The sequence below is a fragment of the Amblyomma mixtum genome, chromosome 3 (genome assembly GCF_055824585.1).
Source record: "Amblyomma mixtum isolate Tamu chromosome 3, ASM5582458v1, whole genome shotgun sequence".
Classification (NCBI taxonomy): domain Eukaryota; kingdom Metazoa; phylum Arthropoda; class Arachnida; order Ixodida; family Ixodidae; genus Amblyomma; species Amblyomma mixtum.
Window position 1 is genome coordinate 35,515,577 of NC_143014.1, and position 23,807 is coordinate 35,539,383.

The following is a 23,807-nucleotide window of genomic DNA, read 5'->3' on the forward strand; positions in this document are numbered from 1 at the left end:
CGTACTCGTCAATACGTCATTTTCCAATAACTTCAATTAGTGCAAAATAAAAATTAAAAAATTGGCAGTAGCTTAGCTCTGCTCTGCCTGGATATCCGTAGCGTAAAGCACTCCAGTGTTTCGGCTGCACATTTCGCCTTGGCTCGATCGCTCTTCCGCTGCTTGACAGCCAACTGCTAGGCGACAACCTCGGGATCGGAAGAATTAAAATTTTTCAGTCTTCTGCGCCGGTTGGCAGCGGCTTGACTCTCCTTAAGGCGCGTTTATACTCCGTCGTAGCGCGCGCACGGCACGGCGACGTCACGTCGGCCAAAGCGAGACCCTCTATACTCCAACTGCGCTTGACCGCGGACGCGTTCGGCGGCTTCGGCGCACTCTGAGCCGCACTGGCGGAGACTTGGAGCATGTCTCTATTCCGCGCCGAGCGCGCCGAAGCCGCCCACCCAGAATGCACCGTGCACGCCTCCCACGACACTCCTCCCCTCTACCCCCCTCGCCACTCGCCTCCTCTCCCAGCCGGTTTTCGAACAGCCCAACAAGGGCACGCCGCAGGGATCCATCATCTCCCCTCTCCTATTTAACATCACCATGATTGGAGTGGCAAAGGCCCTGCAAGAAGTTCCCGACGTTGGATTCACTCTGTACGCGGACGATATCACCATCTGGACCACCAAAGGCTCTTTGGTGGACAAGGAACAAGCGCTACAAGTGGCGGCGACATGCGTCGAAAGAGAAGCGATATGCCGCGGCCTGCGATGTGCCCCTGAAAAATCAGAAATAATCAGAGTCAAGGGGTTTGCTTACAAATCCCAAGACACCCCGATCAACGTCCTACTTCATGGTACCCAGGTCAAGGAAACCTCTCTAGTCCGCATACTCGGTCTCTGGATACAAAGAGACCACAAAGCCACACACACCTTCAAGCTACTGTCCCACGCCACCCAGCAAATCGCCCGAATGATACGCCGGGTGGCCAGGAACAGAAAGGGCATGCGAGAAGAAGACACAATAAGACTGGTGCAGGCGCTTGTCCTCAGCCGCATCTCTTAAGGTCTTCCGTATCACACTCTTCTCAGACAAGACTTCAAGAAGGCGGACGCGCTGATCCGCACGGCATACAAACACGCCCTCGGACTACCCCCGTATACGACCAACACCAAACTCAAAGCACTGGGACTTCACAACACCTTTGATGAAATCAGAGACTCTCTCCTCCTCGCACAGCGAGAGCGACTCCTTCGCACGGAAACCGGCAGGCAGATACTCATTAGAATCGGCTTCCCGGCCGATCTCTAAGTCATTGAGTCGATGGAAAACCTTTCATCTAAGTGCCGCAATAGGGTGCACGTCAATCCACTACCCAAGAACATGTCACGCTCGCACAACAAGGGCCGACGCAACGCTCGGATCGACTACTTAAAACGCACAGTCGCCCGCAGCTCCAAGACTCTATACGTAGACGCCGCTCTACACAGAGACAGCACGTGCGCCACGGCAGTGGTGGTGGACTCGACATTCCAAGAAGTGGCCAGCGTTTCCCTGAGGCACTGAGGTCACCGGCACTGAGGTCCCTGAGGTCACCGAAGCTGAAACGGCCGCGATAGTGCACGCCGTCCAGTACGGAGATACGCACGGCAAAGAAGTGAAGATTGTGTCGGACTCCCAGGCGGCATGTCGACTTCTTCTCGCAGGAAGAATCCCCAAAAAGTTGACCATATTTGCAACGACTTCCCCTGTACACAATTCCGAACTCCAACACGAAATCACATGGCCTCCGGGGCACTCGGGGCTCGAGAAAAACGAGGCCGCGGACCTATCAGCTTGAGGGCACACCAACCGAGTGACAAACACACCCGACCAGGACACCACCAGCCCCGAAATCCCCACTGCCTACAGTGCACGGCTCCGATACTTTAGAACGCTTCGCCAGCAATACCCCCCACCGCATAAAAGGCTAAATGCTCAGGAGACGCGCGAATGAAGGCAACTCCAGACCAACACCTTTCTTAATCCATATAAGTACCACATTATTTTCCCGGGCCGTTATGAAGGCTCCTGCCCGTGGTGCGAAGAACGTCCCACAACATACCACATTAAAAGTGGGTGCGCGTTGGGCCAAAACCATTGGAACTAAAATTCCCTAGAACAACGGAGCAGTGGGAGGCCACTCTGCTCAGCTCGGACCTTGCCATTCAGCAACAGCTGATCAAACAAGCCCGGGCAGCAGCGATAGCCACCACCCGTTCTGTAACCTTTCATTTTCTTATTTTCTTTTACTTTTCTCAATAAATGTTTTCAAGGCAAGAACGTTCTGCGCATGCGCTGCCTCGCGTCGGAGCGGCTGGACTGTAGAGCTCCCGAACTGCGCCTGGCGTAGCATCGCCGATTTGACGTATCCGACCACAACCGGCTCTCGCCCGCGCGCCGAGAACGTTGGAGTATAAACGCGCCTTTAGCTTCCATGTAGAGCGCGACCGTCTTTTCTCCATCGAGCACATTATATACACGCGGCGCACCCTCCTCGCGCATGCACAGTAGCGCGCGGCGCAAAGGTCATGCGTCGGAGAGGAGCATATGCCGGCTGCTGCGGCAGCGGCGAGGAGCGCGCACTAACTGTGGCAAGGAGGCGATGCACCTGCGCCTCTTGTGACGTCACGCGGATCTTGCGCATGCGCATAACGGGCGGTGCACACACAAGCGAAACTCGGCTGTGACCTGCGTAGTGTAGCTTTACGCTACAAAATATCCACATATAGTTTGGCCAACCAGTCAAATCTCCGAGCCGCAACTGGAGCCACGAGAATACACCAGTGACGAGCTCTTGCTGTTTTCCTAATATATATATGACGCACCTTCAGCAACATCGAAACCAGCATTCTGTTGATCACTATAACCTGGCAACACAAGCAGAGCAGATGGCGGGTACCACTTGTGAAACCCTACCCATAGATCAGCTCGAGGTATTTCCCTATGACCATTAGGTGATGAAAAATACTGCAATATAATTGCTTATTGGTGGATTTAATTCGCTACAATGCTTAAGCCATCCTGCTTCAAAAGCTGGAATAACAAAAAAACATCGTACCAGTGGTTTTAGTGCAGTTTTTTCATGCCTCATGAGGTCTAAATACTTCTTGCATGTCATAGTCATCGTTTAGTTAATGAAACCAAAACAGCATAAGAGAAGAAACTGAATTCTAAATTATTTAGCAGTCGCATGCAAATACCATGCGGCAGTTCATGTATGCCATGGAGGAAGAAGAAAAAAAACCTAAGGAGAGGCCATGACGTCACTATTCGCGAAGCCACCCCACACGCAGAATCAGAGCGGGAGATGTGGTCGTGCCATCTGCACAGGTCAGCTCCCTCCTCTCCCGTGACTGTCTACTGCCTGTGGCGCAATGCTCCTTGCGCGTCAGCCGCCATGGTTCCCCTGAGCAACAATGACGCCATTGCTATCTGCCCCATAGGTAGGCTTTGTAATAACACGTGATTTCCAGCATGCTTTTTGCAATGCATCTGGGATACATGGGGCCTCTCCTCAGATTTATTTCCTCCATGATGTATGCCAATGTCTTATGCACCATTAAGAGAAGAAAACGTGCAACTAGAATGAGGTGTCTATTGTCCTTTAATATGAGTTTATCTCAGAGCAAAACAATGAAATGATATCTTTACAACTAAGAATATATTTATTGTAAGTAGTGTGGCATAGAACAAAAATTTTGCAGACTGCATGAAAGCATAGATAGCTTTCTGCTGCATGCTTCAATGAGGTGTTGCCATCTGCCAAGCTTGGCAGGTGCTTGAATAAGCAAGGACAGGCACAGCATTAATTTGGTTAAGCCCTTATCCAACGTCAGTTATAGTTCCTGCCTTACTCAAGCAGTTGCACAAACTGTCAGAACTGCTCAATACCGTTTTCTGCTATATAGAATTGCAACGACAACAGATGCCTTCAAGAACCAAAACAGTCAGTTACATGCTAGCTGTGGCACTACATGCCCCATGTATGTTATCTTCCACGTTAAAGCTCTATATAAGCAATATACTTCATATTCATGACTTTCGTTTCGTTTCGTTTTCATGGGGTTTAACGTCCCAAAGCGACTAAGGCTATGAGAGACGCCGTAGTGAAGGGCTCCGGAAATTTCGACCACCTGGGGTTCTTTAACGTGCACTGACATTGCACAGTACACGGGCCTCTGGAATTTCTCCTCCAAAGAAATTCCGCCGCCACGGCCGGGATCGAACCCGAGTCTTTTGGGTCAGCAGCCGAGCACCATAACCACTGAGCCACCGTGGGGCAACGTTTATAGATACTTTTTTAGTTCCATAACTCCTCCTCTGAAAGCGGGCGCTGCTTGTACCCGGGCGGTGAGAGGGCGCTGCAGTCGAGGCTTGCGCGGTCGCCGGCGCGCGCGCGGCCCCTCTGCCGCCGTTACTACTTAGCCCGTGCCCGCGTTTGTCGTTGCCTTTTTTTTTGTTCATTTGTGTTCCTGTGCGCTCTGCGAACACGTGGTCCCCATCGTGCACTCAGAACAAACGCTGCTGGCCGTGAAGCAGCTTTCGAGTGCGACGATGCCAACTTGCTTCGTGGCCGGCTGTACCAGCGGGTACAAGAGCAACCCGGAGAAACGCCATCCGGACGGAAGCAAGAGGAAATATCAAACTCATTGCATCAAATCAAACCGTTGAGTCCCTGCGGGTGACATTGATGTCAGTGATGTCCATTATAGACTTGCTACACAGCAAGGGCATCAGCTATATTCTCACAGCGAAGTTAAACCAAGACCCGCTTGAGGTAATTAGACTGGCACGTTGAAAAAGCCTAGAAATACTCACATATAATGTTGTTTTTTTTTTAATCCAGAGATTTTTGGCCTAGTGAGGTCATTTGGGGGTGACTAAGACCACCCTAGAGTGACGAAGTTTAGCCAATTATTTAAGCTGCTTTTTCTTTACACACCCGTTGAAGTAGCTGTGAAAGAGAACTGTGAGACGGGAACTGATCGTCTTACTTAGTGCCTTGAAAAGCCTCGGAGAAAAGCGTCGCGACGCCCTCATCCAGAAAAAGGCTCGAAAGAAAAGATCTGGCAGGAGCTGATGGCGATACCTTTCAGGGACCTCTCCAATGCCTCCAAGGACCACAGATACAGGGTTCCGTCACCAGAAGAAACAGCCCTGTACTATTTGGCAGGCTATGTGGCTTTCAAAGAGAAAAATAAAACGAAATGTGAAGTCTGCAAAGCGGATGCACTTGGCAGGCAGGATTCTCAGCCGAGTGAGGCTATGCTCATTACTGAGCGCGAGTATGTCAGTGGCAGTCTCGCATACCCTTCCGAAAAGATGTTTGCCTGTGTAAGCGTGGTAGAGGGCTACAAAGGGCGAGTTGTTCGGCGACCTGTTTTGGAACGTGCTGCATTCTCTTATAAAAAAAGGCACGGATGGTGTTGGTTGTCCAGAGCAGGGGTTCTGAAACTGGGTTCCGCGCAACACAGGGGTTCCGCGGGCTGTCTTCTTATGTTCCGCGAGAACCCTCGCTGGCCCTGACCCGGCAGCTGATATGAGACTGGCTCTGAGTGCTGCTGAGCCTCGCTTTGACTTGCTCTCAAAAGGGAGGCAGTACCACCCATCACATTAGTATTTGGATTAATCGGTGCAATAAACATTTAACTTTTGCAACTCTCTCTTTGCAAAAACGCACTCGACAACATTGCTGGTAAGTGGGGGGGGGGGGGGGGGGGGGGGTTCCCTGGAACTTATTGAAGGCTTTTGGGGTTCCTCCAAGCAAAAAAGTTTGAGAACCCCTGGTCCAGAGCATGCTGAGGTGTTCACAGCTCAATTAATTTACTTTTATTTAGTGACGCGAATGCACTTCTTTGCGCGTGCAAAGTGCTTGGAAAATAGTAGCGCCGTTAGAGCTCAAAGAGAGCGAAAGAAGACGAAGCTTGTCTCTCAAATTAGTTGACAGCAAATTTGTCAACAACGATGTTTAGTGGGTTTGTGAATGAAATTTTTCTATTTAAATGCCAAGGGCCTTGAGTTGCTCTTGCATTTCGCCTACACCGGTATCGAACTCGCGGCTTTCGGGAAAGGAGCCGCGGGCCGTAGCCACTGAGACAGCGGCGAGTTTTATTTGCACCAGTATTGCTGTAATAAAACGTAAAAGTAATTTTGCGCGAAATGCGAGGCACAACAGCCAGTCGCGAAAAACTGGTTCGGCGGATAATCCGAATCTATTGAAGTACAAAGGTTAGGTTCATCTCACGAGAAGCAGAATCGAAGCATGCATTTCGTCATTGCCCGTACAAAACGGCCGCTTGTGACACTGCTCAGAAAACCGCTCTTAAGTTCGCAAACGCGCTAAGCCCACATATGTTATGAAATACCTCCGGACAAAAGCCGGAAACAAAAAACGGCAGTCGCGCAGCGATGATTCGAATGCGAGTGCTCGTGCAAAACGCTGCACGCTAGCAGACGACTCTCGCCCTCCTAGCTCAACCCGCGATTGCAGCGCCGCGGTGGCGGGGACGGCGACAGGCCGCCTGCTCCCTACGGGCGCTGCGAGGAGTTATGGAACTAAAAAAGTATCTATAAACGTTGCCGTGGGGGTTATATTCATGACTTTCATATAGCTGGATGTATTCAATGTAACGCATAACATGTTGTTTTTATTTTGCTATAAACAGGGTCTAGCACACCAACTATACAGCTGCAACATGCAAACTCACCTGTATTCTCTCCATCTGAGTCGAAAAAGGCCATAGAAGCTCAAAAAAGATCAGCCCCAGAGAAAAGATATCTACTGACTGGTTGTACTTGAGACCATCAATCTACAAAAGAGAGAAGAACCAAGTTCTCCAATTAAACACACTGACTGAGGTCACCAATGCAAGCTGCTAAACAGGAATGCTGCAGGCGATACAGTAGACTTCCTTTCACTCTTTTCTTACAGCCAGAAAACAGGCAATTTCAGGGTGGTGTGTGTAAAAAGTTTAAAAATTTAAAAACTGCAATTTAAAATTTAAAAACTGCAAAGTGTCAATTTCTCCATGTAAACCCTTAGTTCACGATGCAGACTAATTTTAGAAGCTGCTTGGTCTTGATAATGTCCATGCCAGTGTTTGGAGGACGCTTGTCCAGAAATAAAGTCATCTCACTGCCTTTCCATTCCAGGAAAAGAGGTCCAATTTCATTCCCAGTCCTATCCCATTCCCTCCCCTCTTCCCAAAACAACACTGGAAAAATGCAATTCCAGAATTTGAGAACTGCACTCCAGTAACCAGTGCTAAGCATTCCAAACACACATGGCAGACGTCTGGAAAACTGGAATAATTTTGAAATTACTACAACTCCAGAAGAACAACTCCAAAACCATGCAGTGAGCCTACCTGCTCTGGGCTCATGTAAAGTTGTGTGCCCACTTGGTCAGTTAGACGTCCAGATTTGCTCGAGAAGAGGTCTTCTGCGGGTGCCTCCAGAGGCGTTGACACTACAGAGCCACCAGTCAGTGCTGTCACCAAGCCAAAGTCACCAACTTTGATTGCATCATCCATTGCAAAAAAGATGTTGGAGGGCTGTGCCAGTTGAAAAAAAAAAAAAAAAAGATTAATGGTGAAGAAAAGTCACAGCGTGAACAGACACAGAAAGCTTCTCTGAAAGAAGCTTGAGGGCAAGTTTTCTCTTTGTCCAGCAGAAAGAACATTACCTGTACGTAAAGTGACTCTGAGGGCGACTTTATCCAATTATTATTCTCACTAAAAATTGATTCCCTAGTTCTTTCTGGGCATGTTGAAGTTTGCGTGACAGCAAAAGAGGGATTTATTGGCGAGAAAAATTTGATTTGAAAACCGCTGAAAACTTTTGGCAAAACAACTCGTAAGAGCTATTGGCCTCTAACTACCAGCCGAGGTTGGCGTTTTGCCAGATTTCAGGAATGGCACAATCACGGCCTTTTTCCACGCCTCTGGCATTTTTCTAGACTGCCATATTTTATTGAAGAATTTCAGAAGAGCTTCTACAGCATCTTTGGAGAGGTGGGCAAGCATTTCATACTGTATTTCACCAAGGCCCGGTGCTGTCTGTTTGCCGGCCGACAGTACTCTACGGATTTCTTGTAGTGTAATTAAACTATGTTCATTTGTACTGCCACTTGTCGGCAGTCTGTTTTTCGGTTGTGTTCTTTAATTCAAGAATGACTGTGTGTAATGTGAGGAACTGGAAATTGTAGTTAAAATGTTTTCCTAGCATGTCTGCCTGTTCATCAATACTTGTTTTGGTACCAGGGGGTGTCAAAAAAGGAATTGTGAATAGGGAGAAGCTGCCATTGAGTTCAGAGACTTGTTCCCACATTTTTTTGGATGCAATTGAACTATTTATGGATGACACATAGTTTTTCCAGGAAGCTTTTCAGCATTGCGACGGATGTGCCGTGCTTTTGCCCTCGCTTTTTAAAAATTTGGTTTTCGTGTGTGGGGTATCTTCGAAGAATTCCCCAGGCTATGGTTTGTTTCTTTTTTTGCTTCTCTGCATTCTTGTGTGTACCAAAGTTTGTTATTTCATCGTACTACTCCTGACGACTGTGGAATACCTAGACGTGCAGCCGCAATGTTACGTTGTAAAAATTTCATTTAATTCATTAATGCTAAGATTATCCGCAAATATTCTCCACACTGGCCTTTTCTCGAAACAATGGCCAGTTCGCAAAGCGCTGATGGATGATGGATGGTGGTGATGAAAAGTTGATCACCACAGGAAGGTATCACCTCCATGCGGGTTGTCAACAGCATCCCACTTAAAATCGGTGAAAATGAATGGAGAGCTAAAAGACAAATCTATGCAGCTCATTTTTCCTGAAGATGGATAACAATATGTGGGTTTGCCTGTATGAGCAGGCAAACGTTGTTGCACAGAATAAAATTTTCTAAAACACGACCTCTAGTGTCAGTCTGTTTGCATCACCAAAACCCAGAGTGGGCATTAAAATTGTCCACTACCAGATGTGGCTCTGGTAGCCGATTAAAAAGTTCTAAGTCACAGAGTGTTACTGTGAAGTCTGGCTGAAGATATACTGAACATACAGTAATTGTTTTAAAGTTAAGAACGGTGACTGCAACAGCTTCATATTTTGTTTGGACCTTGATTTCATGGGTTGCAACACTGCTCTGAACTACAATGGCAACACATCCAGAGAGCCTACTCGCCTGCTCACGGTCGCGGCGAAAGACTTTATACTTTTTAAAAATATCTTAGTGTAAAGGTCCCAAGTTGGTCTCCTGTAGACACAGTGCTACAGAAGACAGAGAATTTAAGGTCTGTTGCATCACCAGAGTTATTTAGAATGCCATGGCAGTTCCAATAGATAAAGAATGCCATGATAATTTTGGGGGGATGTAATCAGAGCCTTAGGTTCCCGTTTGTTCGAAGCCTTTTGTTGGGGTTTTTTTTTCTTTTTTTCAGCCAAGAGAGCTCTGCCGCCGCAGCGATGGAGGCGAGCTCTGACTTGTATCCATCGCTTCAGAGGAGGCGTTGGAGTTCCGCAGGGAACCCGCGAGCAGGGGGGTTGTAGGCTTCTCCTGAATGGGGGAAGCCTAGCGGGCTGCAGACCTGGTGGCCAGTGGACCTTTTTCGGGGGTGGCGCAGCAGCTCTCACTACGTCTGCAGCAGGTGCGGATGGCCCTGCCTCAGCCTCACTGTGTGCGAGCTGGACAGGTGTCGTAGACCAGTGTGGTGTGCCACGCCTGCGCACCACATCTGAGAAGTTTGTGTGTGTGTGTGGGGGGGGGGGGAGAAAGTGCCTTGTGAAATTGCATAACGTCTTCTTGCCTCTTTAAATGTTATATTTTCTGTTGTCTTTATCGTGATTGTTTCTTTTTCTTTCTTCCATGCAGGACACGACCTTGAATAAGTGGTGTGATCACCTTCGCAGTTTGCACAGCGTCGCATGGCATCACATTTGTCAGATGGATGGATGGTTGCGCTGGTTATTTCTTGCCCTCCTACGTCTGTTACAATGGCGATCGTTTTGCGTTGGTATCGGTACTTTGCTGCGTCCGTGTAGACTACGTTGGGATTGTCACCGAATTCCCTGGTGAGTGCTCGGACTCTGGCTTGTCGTCTTTCATGATGTATATTGGGATCTATGTGTCGGGGTAATGGTCTTACCCGAATGTTGTTTCTGTCTTCATCATTAATCTGTTCCTTGTCTCTTTGTGTGCCTAGAGGTAGCCGTAATTTCTCCAGTAGGTGTCTTCCCGTTCTGGTTTGAGTGAGTCTGTCTAAATGCGCACTACGTTGTGCTTCTCGTAGTTCGTCGAAGGTGTTCGATACTCCCAGGGCCATTAGTTTTTCGGTTGGTGTGGACATTGGAAGTGTGAGCGCCGTTTTGTAGCTTTGCGTAGTATGGTGCTGATTTGTAGAGTCTCTTGCTTGTTTAGTTCATGGTAGGGGAGGCTGTACATTACCCTGCTCGTGGCGAAGCTGTCTATGAGTCTCAGGGTGTCCTGTTCTGTCATCCCCTTCTTTTTTCTTCGCATTTGTCGGATTCATCGGCACAGGTGTCACGGCCGCGGCAGCTCTGCCAGTGGCCAAACTTCTGGCATTTGAAGCAGCATCTAGGGTTAGGTATATATGGGTGGACAGAGATTTTTGCGTACCCTACCTCGTTTGATTGGGCAGGGTGCAGGAAGCAAAGGTCAGGACCAGGTGTTTTGTGGTAATTTCTTTGTGTATTTTGATTCTATAAACATTGGTTACATTCTGATCAGACAGTCCTTCCAGCATTTCTTCTTCTGTCAAGTGCAGAAAGTCGTTGTCGGAGATGACACCGCATACTGTGTTCAGTGCTGTGTGGGGTCACGGAGACGGGGGTCCCCAAAAAATTCGATGTTTGCCAGCTTCGATATCTGTATTATGTCAAGTGGTTTGCGTATGACGTCTCCACTACCCAATTTTGTCACCTTGTATTTTGGGCCCAAGGAATCTGCGAGAACTTTTGAGACTATGAATGGGGATATCAGTCTGGCTGGCTTTTCTTTCTGTTCACTATGAATGAAGTGAACTTTGCGAAAGATGTTTTCTTTTTGATAAAGAACTGGGAGGTCACAGCAGTCCACCCTCTTTTTCAGAGGGCGATCATTTGAAAGCAAGGAGGCAGCCACAAAAAAAAGTTCTTCGGCCATGATACCAGCCACCCACCACGGACCCCAACTAGGGGATGGGACAGGAACTTGAAAACAAGTCCTGCCCATGCCCGCTGTACACCACTGCTATAACCAAATATGGGTAACTCAAGATAGTTACACCACACAAGGTTAACCCTAGCTGCCTATGAAAAATGAAAAACCGAGAAGGAAGGAGGAGACAGGAATGTTGTGTGAAAGAAGATAGGTTTGGTTCATGGGGTTTAATGTCCCCAAGTGACTCAGGCTATGAAAGACGCGAGAGAAAAAAGGAGATTGGAAAGCTAAAGATGAAGGGGAGGACAGGAAAAGGCGACTGCCGATTTCCACCGGTCGGATCAGGCCGGAAGTGGCGTATATGGGAAGCTGGGGCCAAAGTGGTGTGTTGCCTCCACCGAGGAGCCTTAAAGGCCCAAACGCTCGGCATCGGCTCAATCACCAGGACCCCTTTTCCCCGGACATGGCGATGCCACGCATGGCTAAGCGTGGGTGCTTGGGTACGTGGTGACGCACTGCTCACCATTGTCCCCCTGCGGGGATGTACCTGCGGATGCTCAAGAACCTGTAGTGTTGCAACTCACCAATATCTGCACACTGCAGACGCCCCTGCGGGGACTTGCTAAGGTTCTCTCCCAATTGAAATCTGGTGATATGCAATTATAATCTAACTACAGGCCAATTTCCTTAACAGCACATTCATGTAAAATATGAAACTAATCACATACTAAGTGTTTTCTAGCATGGTTTTCGTCGTGACACCAGTGCTGTAACACAACTGACAGAATTCGTACATTACATCAGCAGTTCTCTCTATATATAGGTGACCAGGTTGATGCTCTTTTTATAGATTTTGCAAAGGCCTTCGATGCAGTTTCACACCCAAGCTGTCCGCTATACTAAAAGGCTTGTTCTTGGTGAACTGGATATTAGATTTTCTTTCCCAGCATTCTCAGTACATATGCTTCAACTCTACCAACTAATCTTCAGTTATTTATTCATCTGGGGTTCCTCAAGATTCTGTATTAGGTCCCCTTCTGTTCCTGTTGTACATTAATGACCTGCCATTTCATGCTTCAGCAAAAATACGCCTTTATGCCGATGACTGCGTTTTATATCGAACCATTAAATAATCAGCTGATCATGTTATCCTCAAAAATTAATTCGCTGATTTCTGCAATTGGTCCATGACATGGCAAATGAATATTAACTTTTCTAAGAACATCTGTATGTCATTTTCACGATGTTCCTGCCCTTCCTTCTTCACGAATACAGATATCTCGGTCTTCTGCTAACGCACGACATGTCGTAGTCAAAACACATTGACGTCATCTGCAATAAGGCCCTTAAAGGACTAGGATACTTACATCACACCTTGCATGCTGCTCCTCAAAAAACCAAGCTTCTAACATAAAAACACTCATTCGAATATGCTTGCGTTGTTTGTAATCCCTATTAACAGTGTGAGATAAACCAACCAGAATATGTGCAAAAGAAGGCCGTGTGCTTTGTTCGCCGATTTGACATGGATTTTTCGCCATCTACTTATCTTCCCCAACTAAGCCTCACTACTCTTGCCACAGGTCGTCGTCTTGAATGCCTCAAATTCATGTACACTTTAGTCAATTTACATTGTTTTTCTTCGCTACATAATTACCAGACATTTTCAAAACCTTCATCTACAAGCAGCCACCACCTCCTAAACATTTCACCCTTTTATGCCCACACTAACTTCCTTAAGTACAGCATTTTCCCCCATAACATTGAAGTTTGGAATTCCTTAGCAGACAACATCCGTTCATTATCATTAGAAGAATTTTTACAAGCCTGTTCCAAATGTTGTACGATTGCTTTCTTTACTTCTTTGTATTGTTTCTTTGTATTCTACACCACTCCTGTAATAGCCTCACCCGAGAGTGCAGTATGTATAAACAAAAAATAAATTATAATTAAATAAACTGCGTTTATTCCCTCACCCACTCTGCTCTCTTCCTGTCTCTTAATGCTACACTAACCATTTTCCTTTACCCTATATATATAACTGGTAAGACTAAAGTTCCTTGACTAGTGGGAAATGGTGAAAGACCAGTGCAATGAAAATGAGACGAGGGGCTGTAGAGCCAGAAAAATAAAGGGGGGGGGGGGGGGGGAACCCGTTTTATCACGAGTGGAAGCAGTATCCATACCTCTCACAAAGTTTAAACCAAGGGTCAGCAGTGAATTTGGAAAATGTGTGAAGCAAAATGATTCACACACAGCTACAAAATTGTTTTTCTCAATGCCTGGAGCTGCTTCAGTTATGTGCAACTCTGAATGTTTATGTGCAAGAACTACACTCTGGCTACAAATGCACATATATGTATGCACAGACTCAACTTTACCACGCACACTTTATAGTCTCATGATCTTGACTGCCATCTAAAAAAAGAAGCATGGAGAAAGAAATGCTCCTGCAGTGTCAACACACCTTGAGGTCTCTGTGAATCAAGCCATTATCATGAACGTACTCAACAGCGCTGACAATTTGGTAGAATATGTCAAGGACTGACTCATAGTTCCGATCAGTGGAGTGATCATGCAACCATTCCTTGAGGCTTTCTTTCTTGCACAGCTGCATCTGAAAGACAAGAAGGAGAAACAGAGAATTCAAGCTTACTTAATGAGTCAATAAAATCTCCCTATCTCAACATCACTATGACATAACTACACATAGTATTTCCCTATCTCAACATCACTATGACAAAACTACAGATAGTATTGGCACACTCATCTGCCCACAACATTTTGTCAGCAGCATTGTAAGAGAAAGGCCTAATGAGCACGACTACATGCCAACAGAAAGGATAATGTGGCAAAAAAAAAGCTGACACCCTTAAGAAAGATTGTGGATGATTATAGCTATTACTATATAGCATCGTTGACTGTATGTTGCAGCGCATAAGTTGACCCGTTTTTGAGCATCTTTTTTGAAAAATAAGCATCTGAAATTTGGGGGGGGGGGGGGGGGGGGGGAACCCTCTGCACTGTCTGCGGTAGTTTCGACCAAGCCTTAGGTAAAATGTGCCCTGCACTGGTGGTTGCTCCTGCCAGGATGCGTGGGACTCCATGTCTCAAAGAAAAAGAATCATTAATCTGCGAGCAAATTGGTTCCGCTGACGAAAATTCAAATTACGCATAGATTACCCAGCTTGACGCACTGACGGTCACTTTCGAGGGTGAGTGATAGGTAGTGCAAGAGCTAACTTTCAGTAACCCTTACTGCATTTCTTGATGTCAAGAGAAACCAATGGCATGCTTTTTGACAAGTTTCCTGGAGCCCTTTAAATTGTCACAGGATCATTCGTAGCTCCGTTTGTTGGCAACCACGTTAGTCCAGCTGGCTGCACACGAGTGTGGAAGGCAGGAAAGTGCTCTGTTTTATCACATTTAATCTCCATTTGCCTCTGACTACTGGCATTGTGAATGCGTTATTAGACATACAGTAAAAAACATCAATAATAAGAACTCAGTTAATTCGAAATCCCGGATATTTTAAAGAATTCCTATGGTCCCTTAATTTCAATGCTAATTTGACCGAATAATTCGAAGCGGTGGCCTGCACCAGACAACTTAATTTGAAGATATGGGATGTTATGCAGGATAAAATTGGTAAACTGGTTTTTGGGGAAAGGAAATGGTGCAGTATCTGTCTCGCATATCTCGGTGGACACCTGAACCGCACCATGAGGGAAGGGAGGAAGGAGGGAGTGAGAGAAGAAAGAGAGAAAGAGGTGTCGTAGTGGAGGTCTCCAGAATAATTTCGACCACCTAGGGATGTTTAACGTGCACTGACATCGCACAGCACATGGGCGCCTCTTGCATTCTGCCTCCATCGAAATGCGGACGCCGCGGTCGGGTTCAAAACTTGGTACTCTGGCACGGTATACGAGTGCCTTAACCACTGAGCCACCGCCGTGGGTCTACGAGGAATGGCCGATCCCGATTTCGCCACAAACTGGTGAAGCAACAGTCCCTCGCAGCCGTGAGGCGGCACTGCAGAGCAATGCCGATTGATTCTGATGCCTGATATGCGAAAAACCCCAGCCCCAATACTCCCAGCACAAGAACCAGTCTATGGTATGGCTTGAGGACCGCCGAAATGCGCGCCTACACTTGTTCCGCGATGCGACCATCCTTGCTCTGTGCCCGCAACGAGCTGACTGCACCCAACACCGGCCTGCGCCATTTGTTTCCGTGATGTGTCGTGGTTAGAGGGTTAGGTTACCGACATCTCTGTACTGTCGTGTATCATCATCAGCCTGACTATGCCCACTGCAGGACGAAGGCCTCTCCCATGTCTCTCCAATTAACCCTGTCCTATGCCAGCTGCAGCCACATCCCCACAAACTTCTTATTAAGGTATGAGGCCACTTTTAAAGCAATATTTTTGATAAAATTCAATTTTTCAAAATCTGTTTTATAAACCTGCTGTTTCATTCCACACCGTTATAAAGATACAGCTAAAGTTGTGACCCCTTGCACGTTTTATACAACTGACACTAAATGCTTTCAAGCCAAAGAAAGATCTAATTTTTCCATCGTTAGTAGCTTTTTCTTGTTTGTTTTTCAGTTTAGACTTATAATAACCGTTTATTACCATCTCTGCCTATTTTTCCTGGTATTTATAACTAAAACACTCACAAAAGCAATGTAAGACATTCGGAACACACTGAATAGTTATGTCAGGGTACCAACACTGAAGTTTGGTTTGTATGACAGCATGTGCGACTGCAAAAATGGTAACAGAGGCATGCCAGATGTTTTGAAGCATACCAGGACCAAACCTGGTCTACTAACACAGAAAGCTTGTCCGACTGATGCAATAAAAAAATGCACACAAAAAGAAGTAAGCTGCCACATGAGCAAAGTCAAGGAAAAGCAAGACTAAAGGCTGTTTCACATGATCCGGTTACAGCCGCAGTGCTGCGCTCTTTTCGACATTTTGCGACAGAACGGCGAGGCGGTGTCGAGAGTTTGCGACAGACTTCCAACAAGTTGGTTGCACTGCCGCATCGTCGGTGTGATCATTGCAAACGGCCCAACCATCAACCAATAGGATTTCAAGGAAGGCTGGCTGCTTGTAGTTGCGCCTTTGTTAACGAACGCAAAATAAAAAAGAAAATATTTTATCGAACATAAAAATGCACGACAGCTCAACAGAATCAGTCAGAATTATAAAATAAACCCGTAATAAAGTTTTTGACATTTATAAACTCGCCAACGCATTTCTTGCCGATGAAAAGCCGCTCATCCCACATCGCCTGAAATCGTTAGCATCGTCAGCGTGTGAAACAGCAGCTGCGATTGGCACCACAACGACAATGCGACTAGGCTGTATTTTTTAATGTGCGTTACATCATGTAAAACAGCCTTAAGGAGGAGCTGAGCTAAAAATACGCCAGATTTTAAGCCTCTGGGACATTGTTATCTCGAAAATCTTTCTCGTTTTTCTCGAAACTCACTTTTTTTGTCATTCCTCCTTACAAGAGCAATCCTAGCTTCATCTCTGTATGAAATTTTTCATTCAAACATGGTACACTTATACACATCTAGGTGTGCAATGAACCACAAAATATAAAATTGTGCAAGCTGTTTTTTTACTGTTTTTTTACTGCAATGGTGTACGCTTTGCGAACCACTTTCTCACTTTCCTCTTTCACTCCCACCTTTCTCCCTTCCCATATGGCGCAGTTCAGATGTCCACCGAGATGCAAGACAATTACTGCACGATTACCTTTCCTCAAAAACCAATTTTCAACTCGATCTACACACTTTGAGAATTCTTAAAAACTTTGAATTATCCTGTGTGGCTGATTTCCCTATTAAATAGCATTAAATGTCCCAGCTCCTGCTTTTATTTTTAAACTCACCGCGGTGAGTAGGAAGAGTAAAAAAACGTGGTGGCCATGGTTTTTGAAAGGCATGCTCAGAGTGCTTTTCAGCTAATCTCGTGGTGGCTTGCCGCTATGCTGTTGGCAGTGTAATACATGGAGTGATCATAAAAAATGTGCGGTTCGCTGGCCGAACTATGTTCAGCTGGAGCAGACAATCAGGTACATCACCCGTGTGGCAGGAGACACGGAGAAAACATAGTCTGCGTGGGCTTGTTATTATTGTGATATGTTCTCTGAACCACAGATATGTACTATCGATTTTGTGAAACTATTACTTACATCGTGCCCAAAAAGAGTGCAAAAATTACTTTGGGTGTCTACATGGATTTTACTATTTTCATTGGCCATCGCAGAGTGGTGAGGTTGAGTCTCATGAAAGCAAATAGTACACACACACTTTCGTTTCCGTGGGCTTAATCTGCGGCTATGTTGTCTGTGAAACTGTTTATTCACTGAAACTCAAGGAACAAAACAAAAGCAAAAACAAACTTTTCCAGAATGCTCCTTAGCGCACCTTAGAAATTTTGCTGCAGGAAACTTGATAAAAACATTCCACTGGTTCCTCTTGACATCGAGGAATGCAATAAGGGTAAAACTGTCATCCTGCCTATCACAGAAGGTCAGTTATAGGATTTTGAAGTTTTCACTTCAGAAACGGGAAGAATAATTTGTATTCCTGTTGTATTCCTCATGAACTGAAATGTGGCGCTAGTTTATTGTCTTCCATTATTAACAGCAAAAGGTACTTTTCCTACGCGCATAACATGACAATGATACAGTTATCACACTGACTGTGTTGTGACCCCCCAAATGAAAAACAGTGTTGCATCTTTTTAACAAATACAGCTATAATTGCAAAAGCAGCACTTTACTGTTTCTCACAACTGTTCATCGAATACTGCACAAGCAGTGAACATTCGTAAAAATATTCAATTTGTATTTGATTTGGTAGCAAAGCTACAGTATTCCTATTGGATTTGATTTGGAAAAGTACTACTCCCGCACCCCTAGTAAGCAGCCCGTGATATCTGCCTGTGACCGCTAAATAAACTGTAGTAAAATGGCAGTTTGGGCGAGTTGGTTAAGCATCTTGTAATAAAAACAGCGCAAGGACACAGGACGAGAACGGAGAGTAGACACACACGGCGCTGATAGACACACACGGCGCTGTAGACACACACGGCGCTCGTCCTGTGTCCTTGCGCTGTTTTTATTACAAGACCGCTAAATAATTAGGCTGGTGTTGCACTGAGTTAAAGCTACATACAGTAAACTCTCAGTTGTACGAACGCCGGTTTATCGAATATTTCAGAATAATGAACTTTTTAAAAATCCCCGGCAGTTTTCTTATAGATTCTATGCACAAATGTTTCACTTAAACGAATTTCGGAATAGTGAATATTTCAGTTTAACGAACTCGCTCAGAGGACCCAGGCTTATTTTTCCGATCAGTTCAACGAAGTTTTGAGCCCTCCACTGCAGGCGCAACCGATGCCCGCCCTCATCGAACCGCCGCTTCTGCGGCAGTGTAACGTCGCTCGTGCTACAGCGCCCATGGGGCAAAGCGGTGGTGCGGAAGAAAAACGGCAAGGAGGCATGGCCTCCGAGATTAATAGTTAACGCGTAAGTGATCTCAGAGGCAATGAACAAAATAACATCGCTGGCGTTTACAGCGCCGCCGGAGCAACGCGGCAATGTGTCACACCACAAACCACGTGGTGTGCGTGTTCTTTTCCGATCGGCTAGTCGTGAACGTCGCTTTTTTCTTTCCAGGTCTCGTCGCTTCCGCGTGTCCACACAAACGACCCACGTGGTGTGTGTTTTTCATCGGCTCCGTTCAGCCTAAACATTGACTCTTTCAACAGTTTTGTTACTTCCTGTGCTTTAAATGTACAAGTGCAGAAGAAAATTACTGAATTTTTTAAGTGAGAAAGGCAGCGTTTTAACTGCTGTGCACCTTGTATAAGGTGATATGTATAAATTTCACACTTTTGACACTATGGATGCCATGTCTTATGCTCCTTGAATTGCACTTCAAACTTTTGACTCTGTATGCCATGTCTTATGTTAGTCTAGTGAATATTCAGTTTAGTGAACTTTCAGTTAAGTGAACTATTTCCTTCGGTCCCTTGAAGTTCACTCAAGTGAGAGTTCACTGTATCAGTATTTATATTGCAGTTTTTCTGTACCTCACGTGACCTAAAGGTTAGCTACACATCACAGCCATCGTTTGGTTGATGAAACTGAAACCGAAACAGCATGAGAGAAGAAATTTGATTATAAATTAAGCAGTCTTAGGAGAATACCACACTGGTATCCATGTATTCTAAGGTCGGACACATCATTTGAAAGAAGAAAACACGCACTAAAACTAGGTGTCTACAGTTCTGTAATAAACATGCAGTTTGTGTTCATACTCAAAAGCTAGCACTGTACTGATGATTTTGCAATTCCGACACACACAGTAAAACCCAGCTGTCATACTCTTTGAGCACAAAATTGTTTAGCAAGTCCAGATTCCCCTACAGCAAATGGCTCCTGGACACCTTCATATAGCTGTCCATGCACGTCACTTGCTTGCAGCAAAACCAGTTCAGAAAGACTGTGATCACAGACACAGCCTTTTCACCTGCGTTAGCGCCTTTTTCTTGTCTCGTACATGTGCTACTGCACTGTACTCTTGGTAATGCACAATCAACTAGCCAGCCGCTACGTATTCAACTCAGAACATGAAGAGGAAATTTCTTAGTTAGCGCTCTTAGGATGATTGGCAGTTATACTTGTGATCTATCTGTCGACAATTCCCTCTAGTTCGAGCTTAAACTCAAAAGAACCAGCTTCTGCCTCAGCAGAAAAGCTTGGACACCTGTTGAGACTGTCAAACAACCAAATTATAAGAAAGGACTAACTGCCCATATTGAACCGAGGGAAAGGCAACTGTACCAGCATACAACAAGGAGACTAGGGGGAAGTTATGCACAAAGGAAATGATTATGTTGAGCTTGAGTAAATATACCTGAATGTATAAGTAGACTTTCACAGGAGGTGATTCAGACAGTGACAGGCTCTTTGGTCGTTCACCATTTTCCTTGGGTCCCGAGGAGGACTTGCTCTTGGATTTCTCGGCACTTTTGGCAGAGCGCTCAAACTCGATGAGGGAGTCCTCCTCATCTGTGGTGGCGTATGCAGCAAATGGTAAGCGCAGGGAATGACCATCTGATGTGCGGCGATCAATGGTGATGCCGCTTGACGAGGAGTTGATAGAAGAAGAAAAAGCTCCATTGTTTCCTGCGTCCCCAAATGAAAAGCGGTCCTCGAAGGGCCGCAAAGGGTTGAACGGGCGAGTGGCAGTCCCCCAAGAAGAGTCCTTCGCAACTGATGTGGCAGTCTTGTCAGACAAGGAGCAAGATGTGCATCCATCAAAGCTGCGCAAGAAGCGAAAAATTTGCGAAAAAGTGAAGAACGGCATATACTATGATGTATGTCTTTAAACTTAGCAATAATTTGCTAACAGAACTTCTAAAAGTGATTTTACAAGCATCTCAACCAATATACAGTAGAATCTCAGTAATACGAACACGGCTGATTTGAATTTTGGTATGATGTGAATTCGCAGAAATACCCTGGCCGAAGGGCGTTGCATAAAATGTGCAAAATTTCGGGTGTTTCGAAAACTATCCCCACCCCTATGGATGATCGATACAAACGTGGGGGCTGCAGCTGCACCCGTGAACTGCACTGCCATCACACCACTGATGTGATCGCCAGTTGCGTAGCACGCAGTACCTGCCCCAAGTACTAAGCAGTGGCACGCATGGTCTGCACATTGCCAATGCCATGATCACCAGTCAGGCAGTACTCACAGCAAGCACTCAGCAGTGGCGTGCAGTGGTAAATAAATCCTGTTAGTCGTAAACGGATTTGCATTAACGAAGCACTTCTAGCTTTAACATATCTATTTTGTTAACCTTTTTATGATACAAATGTATTTTGCTATCCCGTGAGAGTCATATCAGCGAGGTTCTACTCTACATGGTTTCAAGCAAATGTGGCACTCTCTTCTCTCTGTTTCTTCTACAATCTATGTGGCGGTGAGGTGTTAGGGTAAGAGGGGGAAGGGGAGAGGGTTGCACTAAGTGAGGCCCACACCCACTTGGCTAGTGCCTAAAACATGAGGCATGCAACTCCCCATTCTGTGGCATACAAAGGACACCACGCTGGGTTCTTTGATTCCCAATGTGGAACTAAGATGCTACAGGCACACTATTTACATATACTATTTGCAGTTCACAGGGCATTTCATTTCGCTCACTGCAATTCTTCATAAAAGTGCAACATTATAAATACAGTTCCAACTCTTCTGAATCTGTTCACCTGGTGAATATCTTGTACAAGTATACTATTTCAAAACATTATGAAGGACCACGATGGCCAGCTCCTACAGCATCACCCACATGTGAGGTGCAGCAGTGAGGTACTAGTATGGCACATGAGACAACAGGGACTTGTGCGAGACATCACAGGTCAAGATGGCACTCCCCCTGTATCACACTGGGCAGCAAGGCCTAGCTGTGCACACATACTATAACTTAAACTATTTATAGTCGGTTTGTTCATCTCACATTCCCTGGTACTCATCCCCAATTGCTGCCTCTTGAATGCGACACTGAAGGGGTCTACCTAATGGCTGCCATACGCCAGCCATGACGACCAAGTGTGAAGCATGACGGGGATATGAAACAGGTGCAAGGAAATAGCAGGATTGGAGGCCCTCTTTTGTATGTAAAGCTATTACACTTGGTGTAGATGTTCACTGCAACAAGATTCACCAAAAAGCAGCTCTAGTCACAAAGGTCAAGAAGAGCTTTGTGGACTCTAAATACCAGATAAAACTCTGCAATGAGCAAAATAACAACAAATTTTCTTTTGCCCCAAGCAACTCTACCGCTAAATCCAATGCAAGGTCTCACAACAAACAACAAAATGCTGGTGAAACCCACCTTCCACGCCAGACATCGTCTTGATGCTCTTGCCAGCCAGGAGGTGGGCTCTCCAGCCAAGCATTGTAGTACCGTACAATGCCCGAGTGGTCTAATTTGGCCAGCGCCTTTGCTTCACGCATCACCTTGTCTCGAGCCTCCGGACTGCACAGACAGGCCCGGTGCACATTTACCACCAAAGAAAGACATACTACTGGTGTGGCACAGCATACATAGAAAACAAGGTGGGATATTGCACAACATACTTGTTTGGAAGGCAGATGCGCTTCACGGCATAGGTGCAATCATCCAGTTTGTTCCGGGACTCAAGAACAAGCCCAAAGCCACCTTTTCCAAGGCAGCGGACTGGCTCAAAATCTGCAAGGTACCTGCACGTCATGAAATAATGTCAGTAAACAATGGAAGTCAAGCTACATTTTTCCAGAGGTTTAAAGGACTATAGACACTAAATTTTTGCTTGTATGTTTCCTTCTTTGAAATGTTGCATTAGACATTATATTACACATGGATCACTTCACGGTATTCCTCTAAGATTGCTAAATAATTTAATTTCTTCTTGATGCTGTTGCAGTTTCGGCTTCAACCAAATGCTGGCTGCGACATGAAATGAGTGTTTAGGTCAAGTGAGACAAAAAAACTGCAATTTAATCACTGACATAGTTTTTATTGACTAGAATCCTTAAGCCAGCCTGCTTCCGAAACTGGAACGACAACGAAAGACATATCTGTGGTTATATTTGTTTTGTTATGCCACATGTGACAGAACAGAACCCCACCTTACATGTCACAGCCATCATTCGGTTGCTGAAACTGAAACATCATCAAGAAGAAATTTGTTTATTAATTACTGAGCAGTCATAGGTGAATACCACACGGCGATCCATGTATTCTAATGTCTTATGCATTATTACAGAGAAGAAAATGTGCCAGTAAAATTAGGTGTGTATAGTCCTTTAAGATTATTTCATTACACAACAGTGCATATTGTTCGGACGAGGCTATGTTTGAATAAGTTGATGACAGGAAAAATTATATTTAATCCAGTAACGAGCTGTCAAAAAATCATTAATAATACCCTTTAAGACGCACAGGGCATCATATAAAGGGGGATGATTTAAAACACAGAAGATGGCACATGAATGTCACTTAACATCACAAGCACAGAAATATAACAAATAGGCAGGGGTGTGCGAATACTGAAATTTTCACATAAAAATCAAATGTAAATATGAAGAAAAAATGCCTTCGAAGTTGGATTCAAAGATCTGTTAGTACAAAAAAAAATTCCAGAAAAAAATAAGAAGGCAAATGTTGCTGACATTTTTTATTTCAAAATAACGGCCGGTCTTCGCATCAGAAATAAACACACCTAGGCTAACTCAGCATCATACAAAAAAAACATGACATGCAAAGAAATGTATGCTGTTTGAAAAGGCAGCATAACAGCTGCAACCTGTACTATGGTGGAGCAAGATGAGTAACAAAACAAACTTCATGAATGACACATGACTAGCAACTAAAGATACCGTATTTACTCGCATAATAGGCGCACTTTTTTTTCCAGAAAATGCGGCTCAAAGTTGGGGGTGCGCCTATTACGCGGGGTAAAATTTCCGGGAATTTTTCGACTCGCAAAATTGAACATACCGCATAAACGCACTCGTGTATGGGCCGCACCCCGTTTTCCCGAAGAA

At 45.5% G+C, this 23,807-nt stretch overlaps 1 protein-coding gene across 4 annotated transcripts in view; it reads right to left on the reverse strand.

Annotated features, from left to right (window-relative positions):
* Nucleotides 1-23,807, reverse strand: part of LOC149349646 (eukaryotic translation initiation factor 2-alpha kinase 3-like) — a 73,998-nt gene that overhangs the window by 18,514 nt on the left and 31,677 nt on the right. For 2 of the 4 annotated variants that reach the window (XM_089578686.1, XM_089578687.1), the window contains exons 12-17: nt 22,359-22,481; nt 22,114-22,257; nt 20,130-20,538; nt 13,648-13,797; nt 7,395-7,580; nt 6,735-6,836 (exon numbers count right to left, since the gene is read on the reverse strand). In XM_089578686.1, the coding sequence (XP_089434812.1) occupies nt 6,735-6,836; nt 7,395-7,580; nt 13,648-13,797; nt 20,130-20,538; nt 22,114-22,257; nt 22,359-22,481 (1,114 nt within the window). Of the gene's footprint in view, nt 1-6,734; nt 6,837-7,394; nt 7,581-13,647; nt 13,798-20,129; nt 20,539-22,113; nt 22,258-22,358; nt 22,482-23,807 lie in introns of those variants that run through there. The other 2 variants (XR_016290144.1, XR_016290143.1) reach the window with 2 other exon arrangements.